This window comes from Vigna umbellata, chromosome 3 (genome assembly GCF_029865625.1).
Source record: "Vigna umbellata cultivar VRB3 chromosome 3, Vumbellata_1.0, whole genome shotgun sequence".
Classification (NCBI taxonomy): Eukaryota; Viridiplantae; Streptophyta; class Magnoliopsida; order Fabales; family Fabaceae; genus Vigna; species Vigna umbellata.
This window is the reverse complement of record NC_142167.1, coordinates 4,509,187-4,531,369: the sequence shown is the minus strand read 5'-3', so window position 1 is coordinate 4,531,369 and position 22,183 is coordinate 4,509,187. Positions and strand designations below refer to the sequence as shown.

The following is a 22,183-nucleotide window of genomic DNA, read 5'->3' as shown; positions in this document are numbered from 1 at the left end:
TAGTAAAAGTAGTGACGACATGTTGTCTTAGGTATAATCGATATAATTAGGAGTGAGGAGTGATAATAATTTAATGTGAATGGATTAGTTAGAAGTTAGATGTAAGATTGTATAACAGATACCCACTCTCCTAGATACGAGTGGTTCAAATAAAAGGATGATGGAGAGGTTTGAAATTACAAGAGTTGTAGTTGGTGAATAAAAACACCTTGTTAGAATTTTGAAGGTTAAAGGTATGAAATTGAAGAATTACCTCGATGAAAACTAAGGCAACATATAATCACGCCACATGCACGCAAATAGTGGAACATAAGTTAAGATTAGAACACATTTGGTGGCATGCATATTAAATTTGACACAAATGTCAAGAGTGCCAAACAAGTTAATACTAACACACATATCAAGGGTTGTTGAATATAGTAAAAAATTATGTATGATATTAATCTTTCTTGTGTTGAATATATACATAGGATACTCTATTTATAATAGAAAAAATATGGATTAAGCCAAAAATACAAATAATGAATAATAACAAATTAACTAAATATAAAAGATAAAGATAAAATAAAGATAATATATCTAACAAGGGTGAAATGAGAGTTAAGACTGACACAATTGTTTGGCTTGCAAGCCAATTGGTAACATGCAAACAAAAGTGTGTTATGTAAACTAATGTTTGTAATTTAAGGCTAAAAGAGAAAAGAAAAAGAACAACATACCACTTTTTTATGAGAAACATAAGTAGAAAGAAGAATCTTCACTTGAATTTAGAGAACACATGATAAAATTCATTAAAAAAAAGGTAAATATTTCTAGAAATACTCATAGAAATGAGAGAGAATTCTCTTCAATATACAAAATTTCATTCATAAGTTATATTATAAATGATAAGATACATGCTTATATTGACTAACCATACAATATGAAAGGTCTATAAGTTGTTTCATTGATACACATATGTTTCCAAATAAGACCTTTGTCTTAGAATACAAAGATTTTAGGGATTGTTTAGTTGGTAGAGACACCTTTGCAGACAAAACTTCTACTTTAAGTTTAATCATTCCCGAGGTCCTTATTTTAGGTAAGAAGTCTTAAATCGGTCCTTCATTTTTTTTTGTCTCAATTGGGTTTCTATTTTTGAAAAATTTAAGAAATTGGACCCCCTGCAGTTAAATTTTCTGAACGATTTGAAAAATACATCCAAGTGGCACGCTGATGGGGCTTTTTTAATTGACTTGGCTCACTAAAATGGGTAGTGACATGAATTTTCATTTATTTAAAATAAACAATTAGGAAAAATCTTGTTGAATCCTTATGTAGGAGGCGTTTCTAATGATTGTCGTTCTTCTTCTTCCACGATCTTCTTCTCATTAGACATTGACGAACTTGGTACTTCTTCGATGTTGTTAATTGTGGTTGTTCGTCTACTATGACATTTTTAACCTTCATTTATCTTCTTCAATTGTGGTTTGTGGTTTTTCATCATCGTACTCTTTTCCATTATCCTTCTCGTCACGGTTCTCTTCATATACACATGCAGGGTTTGTCGCTACTAGGGATGTCTTCCTACCACAACATTTTCTGCCACTGCCCATGCACCGTTACTCCTGCAACCCTCAATGATAGGTGACTCACTCGCCACTCAAGTTGCATTGCCATCTCTGTAGAGCTTCTCTCAACATTTTTCCTAAAGATTTTAATTCATGAACCGTCCCTCAAAATATATTTTCAGTTCTAGCTTTCTTTCTTAGAATCAATCAGATAAGATTGTTATTCTTGAAGAATAAATTTTGTATTTAGATAATCAGAGTTCAAGAATAAAATTGTTATTCTTGAAGAATAAATCTTGTATTTAAATAATTAGAGTTCAAAATTGGACTCTAATTAAGTTAAAATAGTATTCGTTTTCTTTGCAATTAAACATTCACAATCTAACTTTTTATTGTGAAAAAAAAAAAGATAACAAACAAAACTCATTATGTTATAAATTTTCCATGTTATACAAATTGTTAAAGTGGAATGATGATCTACAAGAAATAACTTAGTTTCTTCCAATTTATTTTTAAATATAAATTATAAATGTATTGACTTATATTCAAATCATCTTAAAAAGAAAAATATATAATCAAAGTAGCATAGGTAGATGAGTTCTTTTTTAGCCTTTCTATTCTAAATCGAGTAGTACAATTCTAAAAGATATAATTAACTTTTTCTGGAACACTTTTTGTTTTTTCACATTCTTGAATTTTTTTTAAAACACATTTTTCTTTTACTTTTTTTAATATTTCAGAAAATGTTTTTTAAACCATGAAAATCAAAAGGGATTTTTAAAATAATTGTGATTCATAAGATTGTGTTAGTGGAATAGTAGCATTTTGATAAAAAGAGAAAAAAAAATGGAGATAAATATGTAAATTTAAATAAGAGAAACAGAACGAATATGTTTATAAAAAGATTGAGTGCAAATAGCAGAGCCTTATTTCACCTGGAAAAACAGGGAACCAATATCCATCTTCCCATAGAGCCACACTGTCGATTTGTTTGTAGAAAAAGAGAAAAGTGAAATAAAAATGAAATGGAAACACTACATTTATAATTTTTATTTAAAAATAATTAGAAAGAAACTGAGTTATAACTATTAATCATACTACAACTGAGAATTAGATGGTCAAATAAATAATTACAACCAAGGGTAATAAATATTTTTTTTTTATATTCTCATATATGCATTCCTCTTATGAATTTTATTATTTCTCCATTTTGCTTTTGTATTAACTCCATTATCTTTTAACATAGATTTTTCTTCATTCAGGATCTCGTCACAAATTATGATGATAACGAGAGAAATAAAAAAAAAAAAGTATTGATTGAAATTGTCAATTAATTGAACCATATCTTATGTTTCAAATTCTCCAAAATTGAAAATTGACTATTTCGCATAAAAAATAAAGATTGCCTCATTTATGAGTGGGCTAGTTAAAAGAACATTTAAACAAGTCCAAAAAAATTATAATCGAATTAATTCAGCTATTTTTCTAAATGTTTTATCTCAGTACTATCATAAAAAAAAGAAAAACAATATCAAAAAGACGTCGCCTCACTGGTCATCTCTATACATAATTGTATCCTAAACATTGTATTATTACTTTTATATAAAAATAAATAAAACCCAAAATTTGACACCTATTTATATAAAAATAAATAAACTGACTGCTTCTCTAAACAATCAGATATAACAACAGAAGAGGGTCAGAACAATGAAAACTCAGAACTTTTTATGCAATATTCGACCAAATACATTCCCAACTCCACCTTTCATGGTCTAAGGCAGTGGCCGACCCTTTTTTTATTGAAATATTCTCATTATTTTAAAATATAAATATTCAAAAACTTAGTTTTCATAGAAATAAAACTCAAATAATTATTGAATTTGAAAACATGAAAAAAAAATTATATTTATCGTGACTTTTTTACTTGTTCACTTGCTATCAATTAATAATTTGTTTACTAATTTTCCAATATCATATTCAAAAGAAAACTATTTTAAAAATTCAACTTCACTATTTTATTGTAGATATTCTTAATCATCCAAATTTGAAAAAATTATCAATTATATTTAAATTATGTCAATCTTTATTAAAAATTGAAATTACATTTTACTTATACATAAAGATTTTTTTTTCTGTAATAATTTATCAAAACAATAGTGAAAAATAAAATGAGATAAATTTCTTGCGCGCAATGTAATTTGTCAGACTCGGAAAAACGCATCCAAACCCTCCTGTCAGTCATTTAAAACGCACCCAAAACCCTCTACATGGACGCCAGGTGTCAGGCAACGGGATTCGAAAACCAGAAAGTGGAAGGCAGGTGTCGGCAGAAGAGCGGACGCCCGTTTGGACGTGGGAAGCAAAAATTGATTTTTCTGAAAACCCGTACCCACTCTCTTCTGCATGCACCTTCTTCTTCCCAAAACTCTGATCTTCTCATTTCTTTACCTTCTTTCTAGAAACTCTCCCTTCTCTCTACTGTAACTAACCTTTTCTCTGCTTCGATCGCCGCTCAGGCACCGTAGGAGCATTCCCGGCGTCCCAAGCTTCATCTTGAACCGAACAAGTTTCAAGTTTGAGCAGGTAAGTGTATTTATCCTTGGTCGTTCGTCTTTTGTACATGCAAACCAAGTTCTGGTTGCATGCAGGGGTGTAGTCTAAGTTATTTTTGATTTCATGTTGTTTGGTTTAGTTGGAAGAATCAGTGATCGTTGAGTGTAGAAAGATTGTAGTCGGACGAACCCAAAAACCTACTCTTAGGACGTTAATCGCGTATCCAGGTAAGGGAAGCTTATTTAATTTAATCTGTATGTGGTTGTACTGTATGAACGTCCGTTATTTGAATGAATGAATATAATGCATGATGGTTGATATGTTTGAAGTGTATGAATGTGAATATGAGTAATCGTTTTGGAGTATGATTTATCAACATGATATAGGTTTTACGAAGTATGTAAGTTGATGTTTTATTGTGAAGTTATAAGGTTCAAAAATGATGTATTGAAAAAAATGAGTTAAATATAAATGAAAATCTGAATATGAAATTCTCACTATGATAATATGTGTTCGTCATTGAACGGTCCTTGGCCGTTCAGTGTTTCTAGTAAACTGGTTTGACATTGAATTCTTTCATTTGGAAAGAATTCTAGTTGAGGACGAACGCCTTCTTGTGGAAAAGTTATGCTTGAGCGTTCGGCCAAGCGTAGTTGCACCGGAGCTTCAATGACAAACATAAATCTTGTATATATATATATATATATATATATATATATATATATATATATATATATATATATATATATATATGTATGTATGTATTTGTATATGGTAGTTATTCAGACATAATTCCTATAATACCTTATTTTATTAAGCTTTTATTTTAGGTTTAGTAGTTTTCGGTCTCACACCAAGCTCTTGTAATGCGTGGTGTTCGGTCTTATACCAAACGCTCGTACTCGTTCATAGTAAATCAATCTTGATGAAATATCATTCGTCCAACTTCAGTAGAATTTTCCTTTGCCTTGTTCGGTCATTTACTGGCATGGGATTTCTGTATGTAAACTATTCTAAATATAGTTCTTTGACGTCTTAACGTGTCTACATTCATTGTCTCTGATCTAGAGTCCCAGTACCTATGTATTCTTTGAGTATTGGTTGGAGTTCACGAGAGTCACTTCATTTAACTGATTCATGTTATAAATAACGTTCGTCATATATTGTATAATTGTACCCGATTTATTCCTAAATCTGACAGTAACCCCTTTCGGTCTTATTCTATTATGGAACGGGAGATTTCTCTGTCTCGTTCCTATCGTTCGTCCTCGTTCTGAAGAGGGCTGAACGTTCGGTATTTATTGTTCTTAGAAATTGTGATGAAAAGGACACTAAAGTGAAGAATTATAAAAGATGAAAAGTATATGAGATAAATGAAAGGTTGTGAATTTTGAACGAGCGTTCCAAGGAGGAATAACTCTTGGATGAATATTGGAATTTGTAAAGTATGAATGTGGTAATGCTTAGCTGGCGGTTCATCCTGATGTTCCGTGAGTACTCGTCCTCATGTAGAGGAGAGTAGGTCATGTGTGGGAACGACAGGAGGTCCTAGTCCTTAAGGGTACTTTGGACGAAACGGACTAACCTCGGGTGGCAGCTGATGAGAGTATTCCAGTTACTACATCACCCGGGTGCACGAACGTCGTAGCTACACAGAATTCATACCGTCCGGACAATCAGTCTAGTAGTAGGCCTTGCTTGAATCGTACGTTGAGATGTATTTGATGTGTGTGAATATGAGAAATGTATGTTATTACTTGAATTAAATTACATAAGCTTACCCTGTGTTTTATTGTGTTGTCTTGTCCTTGTACGTCCGTCTTGTCATTGCAATGATCATCCGTGTGGATGTGAGCAGATGGAGACACGTTGTTGGAGGATGCGCTGGAAGAAGAAAATTTGATAGAAGTGGAAGTGAAGACCGAGCCATAGGAGCGTTCGGCTAGTTTATAGTAGTTTTGTTGTGAGGTGATCATTCGGTCACCTCCTCTCTTTCGTTTCTATGTGACCGTACGGTATTTAATTTTTTTTTGTAAACCGTTAAGTCATGTTTTCTTTTATCTGGAACAGATGAAGTTTGTAACTTATGTAAGGTCGTTCGGCTATAACCGTTCATTGTTTAGTTAAGACTGAACTGATTTATTATTAACTGTAATCAATTCTATTATATGATTTTATTACTGTATCCTTGGGATGTTACATAATTATTTATATTAAAAAAATAGTTGAAAATTTTAGATTTGATTTAATTATAAACTCAATAATTTGAAAATACAAAGAAAAACCTATTAAATATATGCAATTTTTTATAACTGTATTACTTTATATTAGATATTATTTTTGCTATATTAATGGTAATGATAAAACATATAAATTTTAAATCTTATTTTGGCTCTATAAAATTAGTGATCAAGATCCAACACTGGTTTAAGATTCTCCAATGGCATCTTGAAAAATACTAAAGATTAACAACCATTTTTGTTCCTTCCATTTCAATATATATCTATGGCTATTTGGTCTTTTCCCTATCCTTTATTTTTGTTCAACTTCATGCACCCTATCAAATTTCTTGGTACACCCCATGAAAAAGTCTCCAGAAAATTTATTTCCTTAATAGAAATGGGGTAATCGTCTACCGGAATAAAATTTCAGGATTTTTGTTTTGATGTGTTCCAGGAAAATGAATTCCGACATGATGGAGTTTTGGGATATGGTACAGGAAGTAATAGCCTTTTGTTTATCTACTTGTAATGCTCTTAAAGAAAGATATAAATGGCTTCTGCACAGAAAATTTTAATTCACCCGAATGGATGTCTGTAAATCAAAGTATACAAATTGTATAATTGATCCAAGTCCATAGTAGATCAGAGCAAATAAAACTAATTTTTATAAATCAAATTGAATCTATTAAATATCAAACCCTTTTTATTAACACGGAATATTTTTATAACTTAAACTAATATTAAGAAAACAATTTAAAAGATCAAAACATTTAAATCATCAATATTCTACAAATGAATATATGGAACCAAGCTCAACGTTTAACATCTTTAAACAGGTAAACGAAACAATTCAATTTTTAAAGATTTTTAAATTAGTTCATGCGTTAAATTTTACCCAAATTTACTATTATCATATCAACATGAGATTAAAATAAATACTTTTAGGGTCTTACTTTTGTAGGGAATAAATGTAAACAAGTATTCAAATAGACTCGATATGCCACTGGGTTAGGGCACTACAGGCCACAGGCACATTTTATTATTCCAATCCAAACCAAAAGTTTTTGCGGCACTACGGATAACCATAATGTTTATGAAAACATGCAAAATATATTAAGGTAAGTCCATCACATTTGATAAAAACTCCCACGAAATCAGTGTTCTTCTTTCAGAACCTCAGGAAAAAATTTCCATGATGTTCTATTAGAGGTATAGACTTCAATTCGCTTGACACAGCAGCAACATGTTCCCTTCTTTTATGGTTTACTGCAACAAAGGATTATAGCACCGCTTATGATTTGGGATGGATTGTTTCACACATCAATAGTATTTCTTTTCATAAGAAAAGAGCCCATGAATTCCACCTTCAACCTGTGCTGCTCCACTCCGGACCTGGGAAGAACAGGACATATACATCAAAGTTTTGTTGATGCAAAACAATTGTGGCTTGTAAACACAGCAAATTGCAGACTCAATACAAACACAAGAGTTTACCCCTAGACAAACCACAATTAACAAACATACCCCGGTTGAGAAAGGCTCATTGTACACAGTCTTACACTGATGCAAATAAATTGTTTACATTTTGTTTTTAAATCAATGCAATCCATTCAGGTGACCTAAAATTTTAAGGAAACAATAATAGTTTGTTGTTAAACTAAAGGTGTATTTAGAATCAAGAAAATAGACCTATTTGAGTCCTGACTTCTATTAGATTAATCCTTTCTAATCCATCCTAACAAATTGCCGCAATTTCTTTTACTACTTATCTAGCTTTATTAGTTTAAGAATACAATGGTAAACAAAAGGGTATTCCTTTAAGAACTACAGTATCCGAGCTTTTGAACAAAGCCAAATAAATGGTTTCCATAGGAAAAGGGGAGTCAGTTAACAACTAGCATCACCTTTTTTGTTGTGCAAATAAAGAAACTTTATTGATATCTAATGTTAATAGCCAGAATAAGAAATAAATAATTAAAAGTGGCTTAACCATACCTCCAGTCTTAACACCCTGGACCTTAGAAGGTCATGAGCAGACTCTAGAGAAGAGGCGCCGATATCCTGGAACCCTTGCCTGACTGCTTGCAAGGTGTATGGTATGAAGTTCAAGACAGAACCCTTATCCTTGACAGCTCCAACAACCCCCTGAGCAATTTTTAGCTTTGCTGTATCACCCAAGTACCTTGCATCACTCCCTTTAGTCATAGCTTCTAGGGAACCCATACCTCTATACTTTTTGACACGTTGACCATTCTGGTGCATAAATGGTAGTTAGTAATAGATATAAATACCATATTTATTCTTGTTTAAGTATGTAACAAGTCATCAGCAAAAGAAAGAGGAATGGAAAATTTATAGAAACTAAGAGATAGGAAAGAAAAGGAATCACAGAGAGAGCCAGTGTGAGAGAGATATAACACATTTTCAGAAATATAAAAATCTAACATACAGTTCCTAAAAGTGTTCCCCTGTTCTCTATTTCTAAAGAGATTTTCTTAATAACACTATAACTTACACATATGCTGAGAATATATTTAGGGAATGAACACACAAAGGAAACCAAAAACTTCACAATATTCCATCAGGCCTTCATAAATACCTGATATACGTAAGCTCCCGGAGCCTCATGGCTACCAGCCAAGAAGCTTCCCATCATAACAGTTGACGCTCCCAATGACAAAGCCTTAACAATATGACCAGAGTTTGAGATGCCACCATCGGCAATGACAGGAACACCATTTTTATATGCAATGGATGAGACCTTGTAAACAGCAGTTGCCTGAAATGCATAAACTCAAATAGTCAATATTAAGAATTGAGGAATTGAATACCTTATTTTTAATATTTGTTATCAAAAAGTAAAACATAACACTAACCGACTTTTACCCCATTTCCTGTTTTCAAACATCTTTTCAAGAAACAGTAAAAGTAGTTTCACAAATATTCAATACAAGGAACACATTTAAAAAATCGTTACAGAGAAAGCCCTTTAGAGAACTCCAAGGATCAGGCATGACGCACAAGCCCATCAAGAGTCAAGTCGCTAAGTATAGACACCCTAAACTCCTGACAAAAGACCATCGCCAATTATCAAACATTATCAATATCAAAAGTTGACCCAATCCTCAAAAGGATTCATTGATCCTAGAATCCAACCAACACAAAAATCTTATCACAACTCAACACGGCAGACCAAGGTTCTAAAAACCCATCCATGACACAATTCTGTCTACAAAATCAAGAACTTCGGAGTCTCTAAGCAGCTAAACAGCATCCACAACGATTTAAAGCCTAAAAACAAATCACACGCTTAAATTTGATGTTAAGGGAACTAATGAGTTGGTTTCAAGTGGTTAATATACTGAACCCAAAGTTAAACTGTTACAGCACTTGCCGGGTTTGTTCCTTGGAAAAAAAACAGTAGTATTTGTTCAGACTTCACTTACCTCGGAATTGATTTTTAGGATAAGCCTTAATAGTTATGAATCATGTCCATGAACCAAAAAGTATATTTGACGCTAAGGGTGAACAGATTCAATCAATAATCAACAATCATTCAATCAATGTTCAACCAATAACCAATCAATCAGTGATCAATTAAGGAATCGAATATACCTGACCACGTCCCACAGCACAAACCTCCTGGGTGGTACAAATGGACCCAGACCCCATTCCAACCCTCAACCCATCAACCCCAGCCTGAATCAAATTCTCAGCCTGGTACATGGTCACAACATTCCCACCAATCACATCAAGCTCAGGGTAGACCCTCTTCACATACTTCACCATCTCCAACTGATAAATTGAGTTCCCTTGAGAACTATCCAACACAACAACATTCACCCCAGCCTTTACCAAATGCTTCAGCCTCTCCTTATCATCCTCCCTCGTCCCCATCGCTGCCCCCACCATAAACTCCCCATCTGACCCCACCGTCGCCGACGCCACCAATTTGGGGTACCCCTTCACCCTCTCCACCTCCTCTCTCACCACCAAATCCACCACTTCACCATTCCTCTCCAAAGCCACTGCACCACTCCTCTCATTCTCCATGATCTCATGAATTTTGTTCAGGTCTGCGTTCCACGGCGCGCGCCGGGGCGGAGGCGCCATGTAGTCGCCAACCCTTAAGCTTTTGTCGTTTTGATTGGTCCAGTCGCGCTTCGAGACATAGCCGAGGAGCTTCCCGCCGGCGGCGCCTGTGTCTGTGACGAGGAGAAAGGGGGAGCCCGCAAAGTCGTCCTCGTGCTCGATGACAGCGGAGGGGGCCGCGAAGGCGGGGTCGGATAGGATGGGGACGCGGCGGGACTTGGCCGCGCGTAGGAGTGCGGCCTGGGCGGCTGCCGGAACGTTGGAGTGCACGATGGCGATGCCACCGAGGGAGGCCATGGCACTAGCCATGGCGGACTCGGATACTGTGTCCATGGGGGAGGCAACGAGGGGGACGGCGAGGGGGAGCCGGCGCGTGAGGCGCGTGGAGAGGTCGACGGCGTCGGCGGCGAAGTCGATGTAGTGGGGCAGGAAGATGACGTCATCGTAAGTGTAGGAGAAGCCTTGCGAGAAGAGCTTCTCGGCGGTGAAACCGTCCTCGATCGGCGGTGGAGTGAAGTCCATTGGGGCTGCCGGAAAGAGGGTTTAGGGTTTACCGTTAGTATTTAAAGAAAATTTAAAGAAAAACGAAAGAAAATAATAAAATAATAAATATTGAATTAGTTTACCTGAAATATTAAAAGACAGGATTATGTTGTCAATGAGCTGGAGAGGACGTGTACTCAATGAATTTATAGCCGAAAGAAAACAAAGAGATAAGATAAAATATTATTCAAAAGTACGTTCTTATCCATTGTAAAATTTCTTTCGTATTTTATTTTGTCATGTTCACCAAAAATATTAATTAGTTTACTTAAAATTTTTATTTCTTCAATTTTACTTTTAATTATAAAAATGTATTTATGAAAATATTCATGACTAATTTTCTCATTTCTAAAGAGAAGGTCATTCTCATCCCTGAACCTTAATTTGAAATCTTATTAAAAACAATTAAGTTGAATACATATTGAATTTATTCATAATTTAATGTGGGAAAGTCCTTAGTAATTTTAAATTACAATAAAATTAAATGTATAGTTAATCAAATCTAAAATTAATTATAAGTAAAGTTCTTAATTTTGTAATTAATTATCCTCATTAAACTTTATATTTTTTTCTGTGTCTCGTTACCTTTTCACTTCAAATTATTTCATAATAGGGTTTCATTGATTATTACTAAAAATATATTTTAATCCTTAAAGATATTTAAAATGCTATTATAATTTTTAAAAAAGGTTAAATATTGTTAGTTCACATTTAAGAAAAAACATTTATAGTCTTTGAAGAAAAATAAAATCACGTTATCTTTGATAATTATAACATCTAAATACATATTATAGTTGTTAAAATTTAATTTTAAATATTATAACTATTCTTAACATTAGATATTATCACCAGCCAAACTACTCTTGGAGTTGAACATTTCATCTTTATAAGTTTAGTTTTGGACTTTAGTGAGAAAAGAATTTCATTCCAACATAGATGAAAATTCAATGAAGGTTTGGAAGGATGAAGATCTATCATAAAATTCAAATATAATTCCTAATAGTAACAATGTTATTATTTATTATGTAGCCTTCCCTAAACACCTTTTCTCCCAATTATAAGATATATATAATGATATATTAGTTATTAAACTTATATACTACTTTCGTCTATGTTTTCGTTTAATTTTTTAACGTGATTTTATTTTTATTTTTTCAATTAAATTTTCATTAACGTTTGTTTAATTAAGTTATTTTGAGCAATATTATTTAAATAATTAACGATATGTAAATAATGTATAATACGGGTTTAGATGTTTTTCTTTCTTAATATTTTTTATTTTATTTTTCAATTCAGTTTTTATCTAGACCGACGGTTAGCATCCAAGATCGATCGTCTATCTACTGTAGCAGCGCTCGTCAACCAGGTCAAACGTGGACAGCACTCGTTAACCAGGTCAAATGATGTTGGGCCACAACGCTCGTCAACCAGGTCAAACCATGTTAAAAGATGTTGGGTCACAATTGGACCGACATTTAAGTTATTGAACTAATAATCCAGCAGAGGATAAAATAATTAAAGATATCTGATTAAAGATATTCATAAAGCTGTTTATGAGCAACCGCCCGGATTTTAAGGTAAGTCTGTTCATATTTTATTAGGCTTGTGATAACCTATAAATACAGGGCCAACACGTTCAACTCACACTCTATGAGATCCAAATAATCAATAGTGATAACAATTCACTGAATATTCTATTGTGAGTATAAGTTCTTCCAACACACGCCTAACTTTAGCGTCGGAGTGCCTTTTGTAGGTACCTCCCCCCTTTGCTGGTGAAGGAGAGCGAATGGTGCGAATCGAAGGAGCGCGAGCGACCCATCGAAGGATGAGCGTGCAGTCTATATTGCAGGAGAGCGAGCGACAAAGTCACGTAAGAAAGGTACATCTCTTGGTCCCATGAAATCCATACCTAAACAATGTATAATGCGGGGTTTAGCTGGTTTTCTTTCTTAATATTTTTTATTTTATTTTTTAATTCTTTTAATTTTTTAATTCAGTTTTTATATTTCTTATTTTTGTTGAATTCCGTTTAAAAAATTAAGGGTTAAATATGTTTTTCGTCCCTTAAGTATCACACGATTTTGGGTTTAGTCCCTACTCGAAACTTTGATGGCTTTTAGTCCTCATAGTTTTGAAATTCTTACTATTAGTCCTTAAAAATGAACAGAGTTAACTTTTGTGTGATGTGGCAAACGGCGAGGACACTCTTTTATGCCAGCTTCCATCTTCACTCTCTGCCACGTTGGTTGTTTAATTTTTGAAATGAGATTAAGTATGATTAATTTGGTTGAACCTTACTTCGTCATCTCTTATAAATGAAATTTTAAGAAGTTGGGTTCTTCTTCATCATTGCAGTTGGGGGCAAAGAAAGCTGAGGAGATACATCTGAAGGTCGTCTTCTTGAGGAGGTAAGTTGATAGGTTTTGTTTTGCTCTTCTTCGTGTGAATATAAAGATTGGGGATATAGGGTTTGGGTGTTGCGGAATCAGTCTCGGAAAATTCCATCCATGAATTCTCGGCCAAGGTTTTATTATTTCATTTTGGAAACAATTATAGAAACGTGAACCTCACCACCCTCCCAGATCTCCTTTCCCACTATTTCCTAAACCTTGATAAATAACATTAACAGTGAACGATTGCTTTCGTTTGTTGGGATTCTAAATTTGAAGCGTCAGAATCCGTTGGAATGGAGGGAAGTGGCAATGGGGGTGGCGCTGCTCCGTCGTCTCCACCGGTGGAGCAATATTTGCAGGAGTTCTCTAAGTTGTTTCAGTACTATCTCGACAAATCTACCCCCCATTACGCTTGTGACATTGGTCATGGCATCCATCTACGTCTTGCGTATTATTTACGTGCAGGGGTTTTATGTTGTCTCTTACGGCCTCAGAATCTACCTCCTCGATCTCTTGATTGGTTTTCTCTCCCCTTTGGTTGATCCAGAGCTCGATCCCTCCAAATTAAACATACTTAATCTCATTTCAAAAATTAAACAACCAATGTGGCAGAGAGTGAAGATGGAAGCTGACGTAAGAGTGTCCTTGCCGTTTGCCACATCACACAAAAGTTAACTCCGTTCATTTTTAAGGACTAATAGTAAGAGTTTCAAAACTATGAGGACTAAAAGCCATCAAAGTTTCGAGTAGGGATTAAATCCAAAATCGTGTGATACTTAAGGGACTAAAAACATATTTAATCCAAAAATTAAACAATTTTTTTATTTTTTAAATTAAGATCAAATTTAATTTTTTATGTGTTAAGTAAGAATTTAGAAAATCGAATATAGTTAATGAGTGTTTTAAAATAATGAGATCAAATATTTTAATGTTAAAATAATTTAATAAGATAAATAAAATTTCATAAACTCGTCTTACGTGTTCCATAAGAATTTAGAAAATAGAGTATTAGAGTGGATAAGTGTTTTAAAATAGTGAGATCAAATATTTTAATGTTAAAATAATTTAATAATATAAATAAAATTTCATAAACTCTTCTTATTATAAAAATCACTTATCATTTCTCTAAAGCTCTTTATTTGAGTTTCTTCTCCCTTTTCTCTACAACTTCTTACTGAATCATCTGTTTGACGATCAATAAGTGTCTAGGAGATCACGGTAGTAAACTCTCCAATCCTTACCTATCAGTTTTTAATCTAGAGCAAGTAAGTTATACTCTTTTATATATATATATATATATATATATATATATATATATATATATATATATATATATATATATATATATATATATATATATATATATATTTAAATTATAAAATAATACAAAATAAAATAAGAATCGAAAAACTTTAAATGAATAATTATATATGGATTAAAATGTTATAAGTAAATGTAATAAAAAAATATAAATTAATATAAAGAATATGTGGTAAAGATAAATGAGATTAAATAAATAAACAGAATTAATACGTAATTAGAAATAAATGAAATGAAATAGATAAACAAGAACAATGTGTAACTAGAAATAATTAAAATAAATAAACATGATTAGCTCGATAAATTAAATTAAATAAATAAATAAGATAAGTAGGTAACTAGAGATAATTTAAATATAATATTTTTTTAACACACATATTTAATATTATTTTAATTAATATATATTTTTACTTAATATTTTTTATTAGTTTTTTTTCTTCATATATTTATTTTTATTATTATTTTCATTTTACTTAATAATAATATTCCTTAAAACTACTTGATTTATTATTATTTTTTCATGTTCATAATACATTTAGATTTAAAATACAAGATTTTCTAACTCTTATCTTTAAAATATATAATATAGTTTATTAGAAGTATGGATGTTGCATGTACGATAGTCATTATTCACGAGGTATATTAGTAGACTTTTTTTAATACAACATATACTACCCGTGACACATTGCTGACTTGAGTGTCAGAGTTTCTTTGCAGACTCCCCACTCATGGACTTTTACGACTAGATCGAAATAAAATATACAGACAAGAACGTTTGAAGACCCATTAGCTTGGAGAAATGAAAGAGTACATATAGATATACAGAAAACACAAGTTTATCTCGACCTTTTAAGAACATGTTACAACAAAAAGTAACGGATGGTATGAGAGTCAATAGATAATTTTTTGCTTCCTTCCATAATCTTGATTGGAAGGTTTATTTTGATATACCCAATAATCTCACGTTACTTATAAGTTTAGACCAAAGATATTTAAATATATTTTTCTCTTTTAATCTTCGAAACTTTTTTAAAGAAAAAATTATGACAAAGTTTCAAGTTTCAAAAAGAATGATACGTCAAAAACAATAATTAATTATAACAATATGTCTTAACAGATTTAAAATAAAACATTATGTATAAATGAAAACGAAATTTCAAATATAAACTTTTGTTTCTTTAACCTTCAAATAAATAACTTATTTCAAAATGGGTACACTTTCATATTTCTAATCTATATTTATAATTAATCATCACAAACTTTTATTTATCATTTTTGGAATTTTATGTTGTAACAAGAGCATTTTCGTTTACCATCAATGACAAAAATTTATTGTAGAAAAAGCAATTGCAGTTTTAAAAAGTAAGAAAACGTCCATTACGTATCATGATCCTCTTTTGTCAATAATTTGTCTTTAATTTAAGTTTACACATTTAAATAAAAAATTTGTCCATACAATGTTATAAGAATTAATCGAATTAAGATGTGAGGTAAAGTAATGCTATTCCACCTCATCCAACGGTGAAATGATTCGACGTTTATACTTTTTAAATCCAAGCACAATAAAGTAATATTAAAACTTTGTTTAGACGAAAAGGTTATCAACGTTAGAGTTTGTTTAAGTCTAACACGTAGTTTGTGTTTGGAGTTATCAACCAAAGATACTTTTGCTTTCGTGCCAACAATAAAGTTACAAAGCTACTTTAGCCATTTTGCTAAAATGGGATATTGGTGTAATATTTTCATCAATTAATTGTACTTTGTTTAATATTTGAATTTATAATTAATTTATATATTCATTATTAAAATTATGCTTAATATCACTTTTAGTTCTTATTTTTGTCAATTTTATTTGATGTGAGACTTATTTTTTTCGAATATTCAATGTAATCCCTTGTATCATAATTTATGTTCAATTTTGTCGCTAACAAAATTTAAATCGTTAACGAAAAAATGTCTACAACAACAATGAGTGACACATCACTCTTGAACATAAATTATGATATAAGAAACTATATTGAACATTTGAAAAAAAAATGAATTCCACATCTAATAAAATTGACGAAAATAAAAACAATTAAGTCTTAAAATTAAGTTTCTTACATGTAACTTTATTTAATAATTTATACTTTTTTGTCAATTAATTTTCTGTTTTATAATTAATTTATATATATTCGTTATTAAAATTAAGTTACTTACTGTAACTTTATTTTAATAATGAATATTTCTTTTTGTCTTGCTACGTTATGAAAATTAACTTTGTTTTTAATATTGTAATTATGGTTATTATAACACACTTCTATAATCACAAGAATTAAACGAGATTTTCTGATAAATATATCATTCGACAAATCTTGTTAAAATCATAGGACTAATAAATAAAATATAGCAAAGAGAATTATTTTATAGAAATTAGAAAATCTACATAAAATGCGTGATCAAGCATGAAAACCAAAATAATGGACTTCATGGTAGAGATAGGGGAGAGAGTGAACTCAGTTTTTTTTTTTTTTTATTATTTAAATATTTTACGTATGTTTCTTTTTGTCAATTTATATTAATCATAGTTACGCTGTATTTTCATTAATTACTTGACGAAGTTTAATGTTAATTATTAACATTATTCATCTACGAATCAATTAAAAAGTTATAAAAACTAAGTAAATAATAATTTTAGAAAAACTAAAATCACACACAAACAAAAACTTAAATACTATAAATGTAATAAAGAGACAATTTACTTAATAGTTAATCACTATCTACAAGGTGGTTTTGTCGTATCATATTAATGACCGGCCACTGCATGAATCAAAAGAACAAAACAAATACGGATTTTTTTTCCCACAATATATCTTTTTCACGAAAAAACAAAATGAAAATGGTTCGGTTTTCGCATTATTTAGAATTTAGTATCAGAAGAGCCAAATTCCCTACGTGAATCAGGGATGCCCATACTAGAAAACTGGTCAATATTTTCCAAGGAGCTCAATTTTGATAAGATTTTTCTTTTTCTTTTTTCTAAAATCTGGGAAAAAGAAAGGGAAGAGAAAAAAAAATGTAAAATGAACAAATAAAATTAAAACAGATAATTAAAAATAATTAAATTGATTTTAATATGAGATGGGAGAAGGAAAAAGTAAAAACTAATTTAAATCTAAATAAATTATAGAAAATAGGGACTATAATTCAAATTTGAATTTTTGTAAGTTAATTTAAAATAAAAATTATGATTGTAATTGATTGTATAAAAATTCAATGAAAGAAGAAAACTGTAACATTTCATTCAATGTAATCTACTTAAAAAATATTAGATGTTTAATATTACATAGCATATAACTATTGTTATAATTATTTAAAATAATAACTATATAAATAAAAATACATATTTAATAGATCTTCTACACCCGGAGTATTTCAAAAGAGGTGAAGTGTTATAGAAAATGTCTAAGTATATATATATATATATATATATATGGAAAAAAATCATATTTTAAAATCAAAATTTAAACCGTATTTTTTTTGCTATACAAAATGTAAATTAATTATTATAATTTGTTTTATTACAAATACATTATTTTTTAAAAAGTTCATGCATGGATTACTATACTAGTTTTTAATTACTATATTGAATTAATATTTAATTAGTGACGGAGTCAGTAATTAAAATTATTATAGTATTCTTTATTTTTTATTCTGGGCTGTTACAACATGGACAAAAAAGTTGATGATTTCTCATTATCTAAAACGAATAATTCCTGGTATTAGAAAATGAAACGAAATCTATGTATTGTTTTTTACGTAGTTAAAATGACAAAAATTTATACTTTTAAAATTTAAATTTTATTCAACCAGACGATTTCAAACGGCCTCAAATTAAAAGTCAATTGTTTGATACACTGATAATAATCACGGAAAGACTGAGGAGATAATCTTCGAAATTTATAAACTAAAAACAAGTTAAGTTCAGATGAGAAAACTAAATATATCTAAATTTATGGGATTAAAAATACTTTTTAAAAAATTTACCATAATATAATTGTATGTGTATGACCTTTCAAAATTTATCCGAAAATATTAACTTGAGAGAGAGCAAATGAAAAAATTCACACCAAATATATTAGATTAGATAATTTTATATGTTCTCATGTCAAATTAATTATTGAAATAACATATATAAGACATTACCTATTTTGAAATTTGAAATTATTATCACGATTTTATTTTAAAAAAATATATTTAAATTATTTTTATTTCTACTCTTAAATTGATATAAAACTACAGAGATATGATAGGTAGAAAAGAAAAAGCAAATACACAATATAACATAATATACGTATTTGTTGTACAAGGTTATCTTTTTGGTGGTAGTAAAGGAGTTAATTTAATGAAACGGTGAGGAGAAATTACAATGTGATATACATTACTTACAAAATGCAAAATCTCTGCGTTTAATTCACTGTAACATTCATACATATGTAACTTATTAGCACAGCAAAAAAAGGAGATTATGAAAAGAGAGTCTTCACTCTTCAAACATTGGGGGATTCAAAAGTTGCCTTGTTAGGGCAAAAACACATCTATCAGTTGTAGATGAAGTGACACCCATCGAAGCCTGTTCACAAGAAAAAGAATATCTTCAATTTATACTTCTATAAACTTTTTATATTCTGAAACATAACTTTTTATTAAATTATATATTGCAAAACATAAAAAAATTAATATATTTGAGATTATACAATTTATATAATAATTTGAAATACAAAAATTTATAGAATAGTTGCATAAAAATGTTTTATAATTTTTGTACTCACTGGGGTCAACAGCAACTAGCATGGCTGTCCCTCCAAACTCGCAATTGCCTCCAGCACCTTTAGTCCGTTGCCAATAACTATTGAAAGCATATGAAGCATGTGCATAAACAGTATTGGGCTCATAGCAGGGCCCATTGGGCTGAATTGAGGTGCAATCTGCTCCAGACCAGCAGGCATAGTTCATGGCCTCTTGGATGATTGGGTCTGGGACTGAGGGCTTAGCCACACACCACAAGGTGATCCTTGGGGCATAGTTCGGTGGTGGCGGCACACTTGGTGGAGGGTACACCACAGGGGGCTGAAACACACCTGGGCCAGGGACACTGCCTTCAGTTGGGGATGGCACAGTGCTTGGTGGGCCTGGGATAATGCCACCTGTGGGGGAAGGGATTATGAAAGGTGGGGTGGGCTCAAAGTAGGGTGGGTGGGCTCAAAGTAGGGTGGGCTGGGCTCGAAGTAAGGTGGGCCCATTGAGGTATCTGGTGGACTTGGGATAATGATGGGAGGATTGAGCACGGGCTCAGGCGAGCCCGGGGTGATGGTGGGTGGGCCTGGTGTTATGATTAGGGGGTTTGGAGGGGGGTTTTGGGTTGGGATAACTGGTGAAGTGTAAAAGTCAGGTGGTGACGGCGTTGTGGGTTGAAAGCCTGTGGGGGTTGGGATGGTGGTGGAAGGAGGAGTGCCTGGTGGTGGGAACACACAAAATGGAGGGCTGTTTTCTGGCAGTGGAATTGGAGCCAGTGATTCATAAGGGGGCAAAGAGAATGGCGAGCTAAGGCTATAGGGTTCTACATTCGATGAGAAAACGGTTGGATTCTCAACTAAATTTTTAACTGTTTTCATCTTCTTTGGGTTTTTGTTCTTGGTTGAATTTCTTTTATCTTTCAGGCCTCTTAATACCCTCATTGATCTATCTGCATCTGTTGTCATTCAATATTTGCTTCATGTCAATGGATTCTAACAAGCAAATGGCTTCACACAATCTCATCTTGTGTTAATTATATTTAAAAATCAATTTAAAATTTTGGAATGATTGGGATGATATATATATGGTAATTGAAATGACAGAAAAATGTGTGGAGGTTAACGAGGCTTACCACATTGAGTTAGAGAAATGGCAGACAAAGTCAGGTAGAGTAGAAGTATCATAACACTTTTTCTCACTCTTGTTGTTTCCATGGCCATGACTCCCACTTGCAGATTTTGTTACTCCAATGCCACAAGATGTGAAGAAAGAGGCTTCTGATTATGGCTCCACTGTTGCACTCCAATTTCAGTGCAGTGAAAGACTCAAAGGTGGAACAATGTGAGGTTTTTATATAAAGAATACATAGGCTTGGAGCAGGCTCAAGAATTGGCCAGAGAGAGTAAAGGAAGAGTAGACAAGGGGGTTCTGTTTGGGATAAAGATTGATTCTTTGGGTGACACAACTTTGATGTACAGTGATCCTTGGTTGGAGATGTGAGCATGAAGGCATGCCAAAAGTGCAGAAAAGTTGTCACAAATGCGAGTATTTTATGGGAATTGGCTCACCGGCTCAACAATGTCCTTTTCAGGGAGTTTTTATAACTGCATTTCATGTTGGTATAGATGCTTACTTCGTCATTGGAAAAGATGAATGTTTGGTTTTATAAACCCTTTTTCTTTTGCTTGCTTTCTACTCAAAGCCCTCATGCAAACACTACCTCTTCCCTTGCTGTGGCGTGAGGAAGAGGTTCGCCACTCACTAACAATAACCAATAATAAGGCATTGGCTACATCACAAAATTACTTAAAGTATTTTTTACTTTTTACATATTTGAAAGTGCTAAACCAATTACACTGTTAATCTTATGACAGAAATTGTAATCTTTTCTTTGGTAGTAACTCATCTTTGTAAAGTGCATTCAAATTTGTCAAACCTGAAATGGAAGTGATGGTTCTTTTGGTGTGGTATTCCCTCTCTGTATATTAGTTAAGATGCTTTTGGGAAAGGGGGCTTTAGGCTACCATGTATTTGGGATTGCATTATTGTCAATGTCTCAAGTTAAGAGCCTAAAATTGAGGGTGATCTTTTCAAGGAAAGGGAAAGAGAGAAATTGTCTCTGGTAGGAAAAAGAAAGATTGGTGATGTGACCTATGTAGGACTAATATTATTTGATCACCTTTATGATGATATCTTTGAAATCTTAATGTAACATTAGGTGAATTATGTTCTTCTAAGAGTGACTTGGAGGAAAAAGGTTCTGTTTAATTAAAAGCTTCTTCTTGGAATCTGAATGTCATCTGTGATTCTTCTTCATTCTGGATTTTCTGGATTTTGGTCTGTATTCGTCTTCAATCACAAAAATATAATTTTGACAGTGCCCAAGAAAATAGTTTTGCAAATTTAACCTATATTTGTAGAGATTTTCTGTATAAACTTCAAAAAAGTAAAGATAAAGTAATATTGTTTTTATAATTGTCAATAGAAAATAAAAATACAGAATGGTTCTTAAACAAAGATGTCCTAAAATAATTTTCTAATTAACCTTAAGAAACATTATTTGGCATCTTTCTTTGCTTGAGCAATCAAGCTTGTTCATAGTGGTTAGAAACATAACTTAGCACTTAGATGCCTGACATTACCTGTGTTCTTCTTTCTATGTGACGTGAATGGAGGATGTTTTCATTTAGAAAAATATAATTTGAAACACATAATTTTTTTATATTTATTT

The 22,183-nt window shown here is 31.9% G+C and overlaps 2 protein-coding genes and 1 long non-coding RNA gene across 3 annotated transcripts; 1 reads left to right on the top strand and 2 right to left on the bottom strand.

Moving 5' to 3' along the window:
* Nucleotides 1–7,251: 7,251 nt before the first annotated feature.
* LOC124838698 (Aldolase-type TIM barrel family protein) lies at nucleotides 7,252–11,092 on the bottom strand. Its single transcript, XM_047314375.2, has 5 exons — nucleotides 11,044–11,092; nucleotides 9,941–10,944; nucleotides 8,925–9,104; nucleotides 8,321–8,578; nucleotides 7,252–7,717 (listed from the first exon to the last, which is right to left on the bottom strand). Exons 2-5 carry the CDS (start codon nucleotides 10,937–10,939, stop codon nucleotides 7,646–7,648), a joined length of 1,509 nt encoding a protein of 502 aa, XP_047170331.2. The 5' UTR covers nucleotides 10,940–10,944; nucleotides 11,044–11,092; the 3' UTR covers nucleotides 7,252–7,645.
* A 7,977-nt stretch (nucleotides 11,093–19,069) lies between these two features.
* Nucleotides 19,070–20,725, bottom strand: LOC124838683 (Carbohydrate-binding X8 domain superfamily protein). The gene is given in 4 exon segments (XM_047314358.2): nucleotides 19,070–19,288; nucleotides 19,488–19,898; nucleotides 19,901–20,407; nucleotides 20,585–20,725. Coding segments are annotated over 4 exon segments (1,038 nt in total). The 5' UTR covers nucleotides 20,673–20,725; the 3' UTR covers nucleotides 19,070–19,256.
* On the top strand, nucleotides 20,155–21,422 carry LOC148201457 (uncharacterized). Its single transcript, XR_015784794.1, has 2 exons — nucleotides 20,155–20,295; nucleotides 20,688–21,422. It is a non-coding gene; the product is annotated as an uncharacterized LOC148201457 (long non-coding RNA).
* Nucleotides 21,423–22,183: the final 761 nt, after the last annotated feature.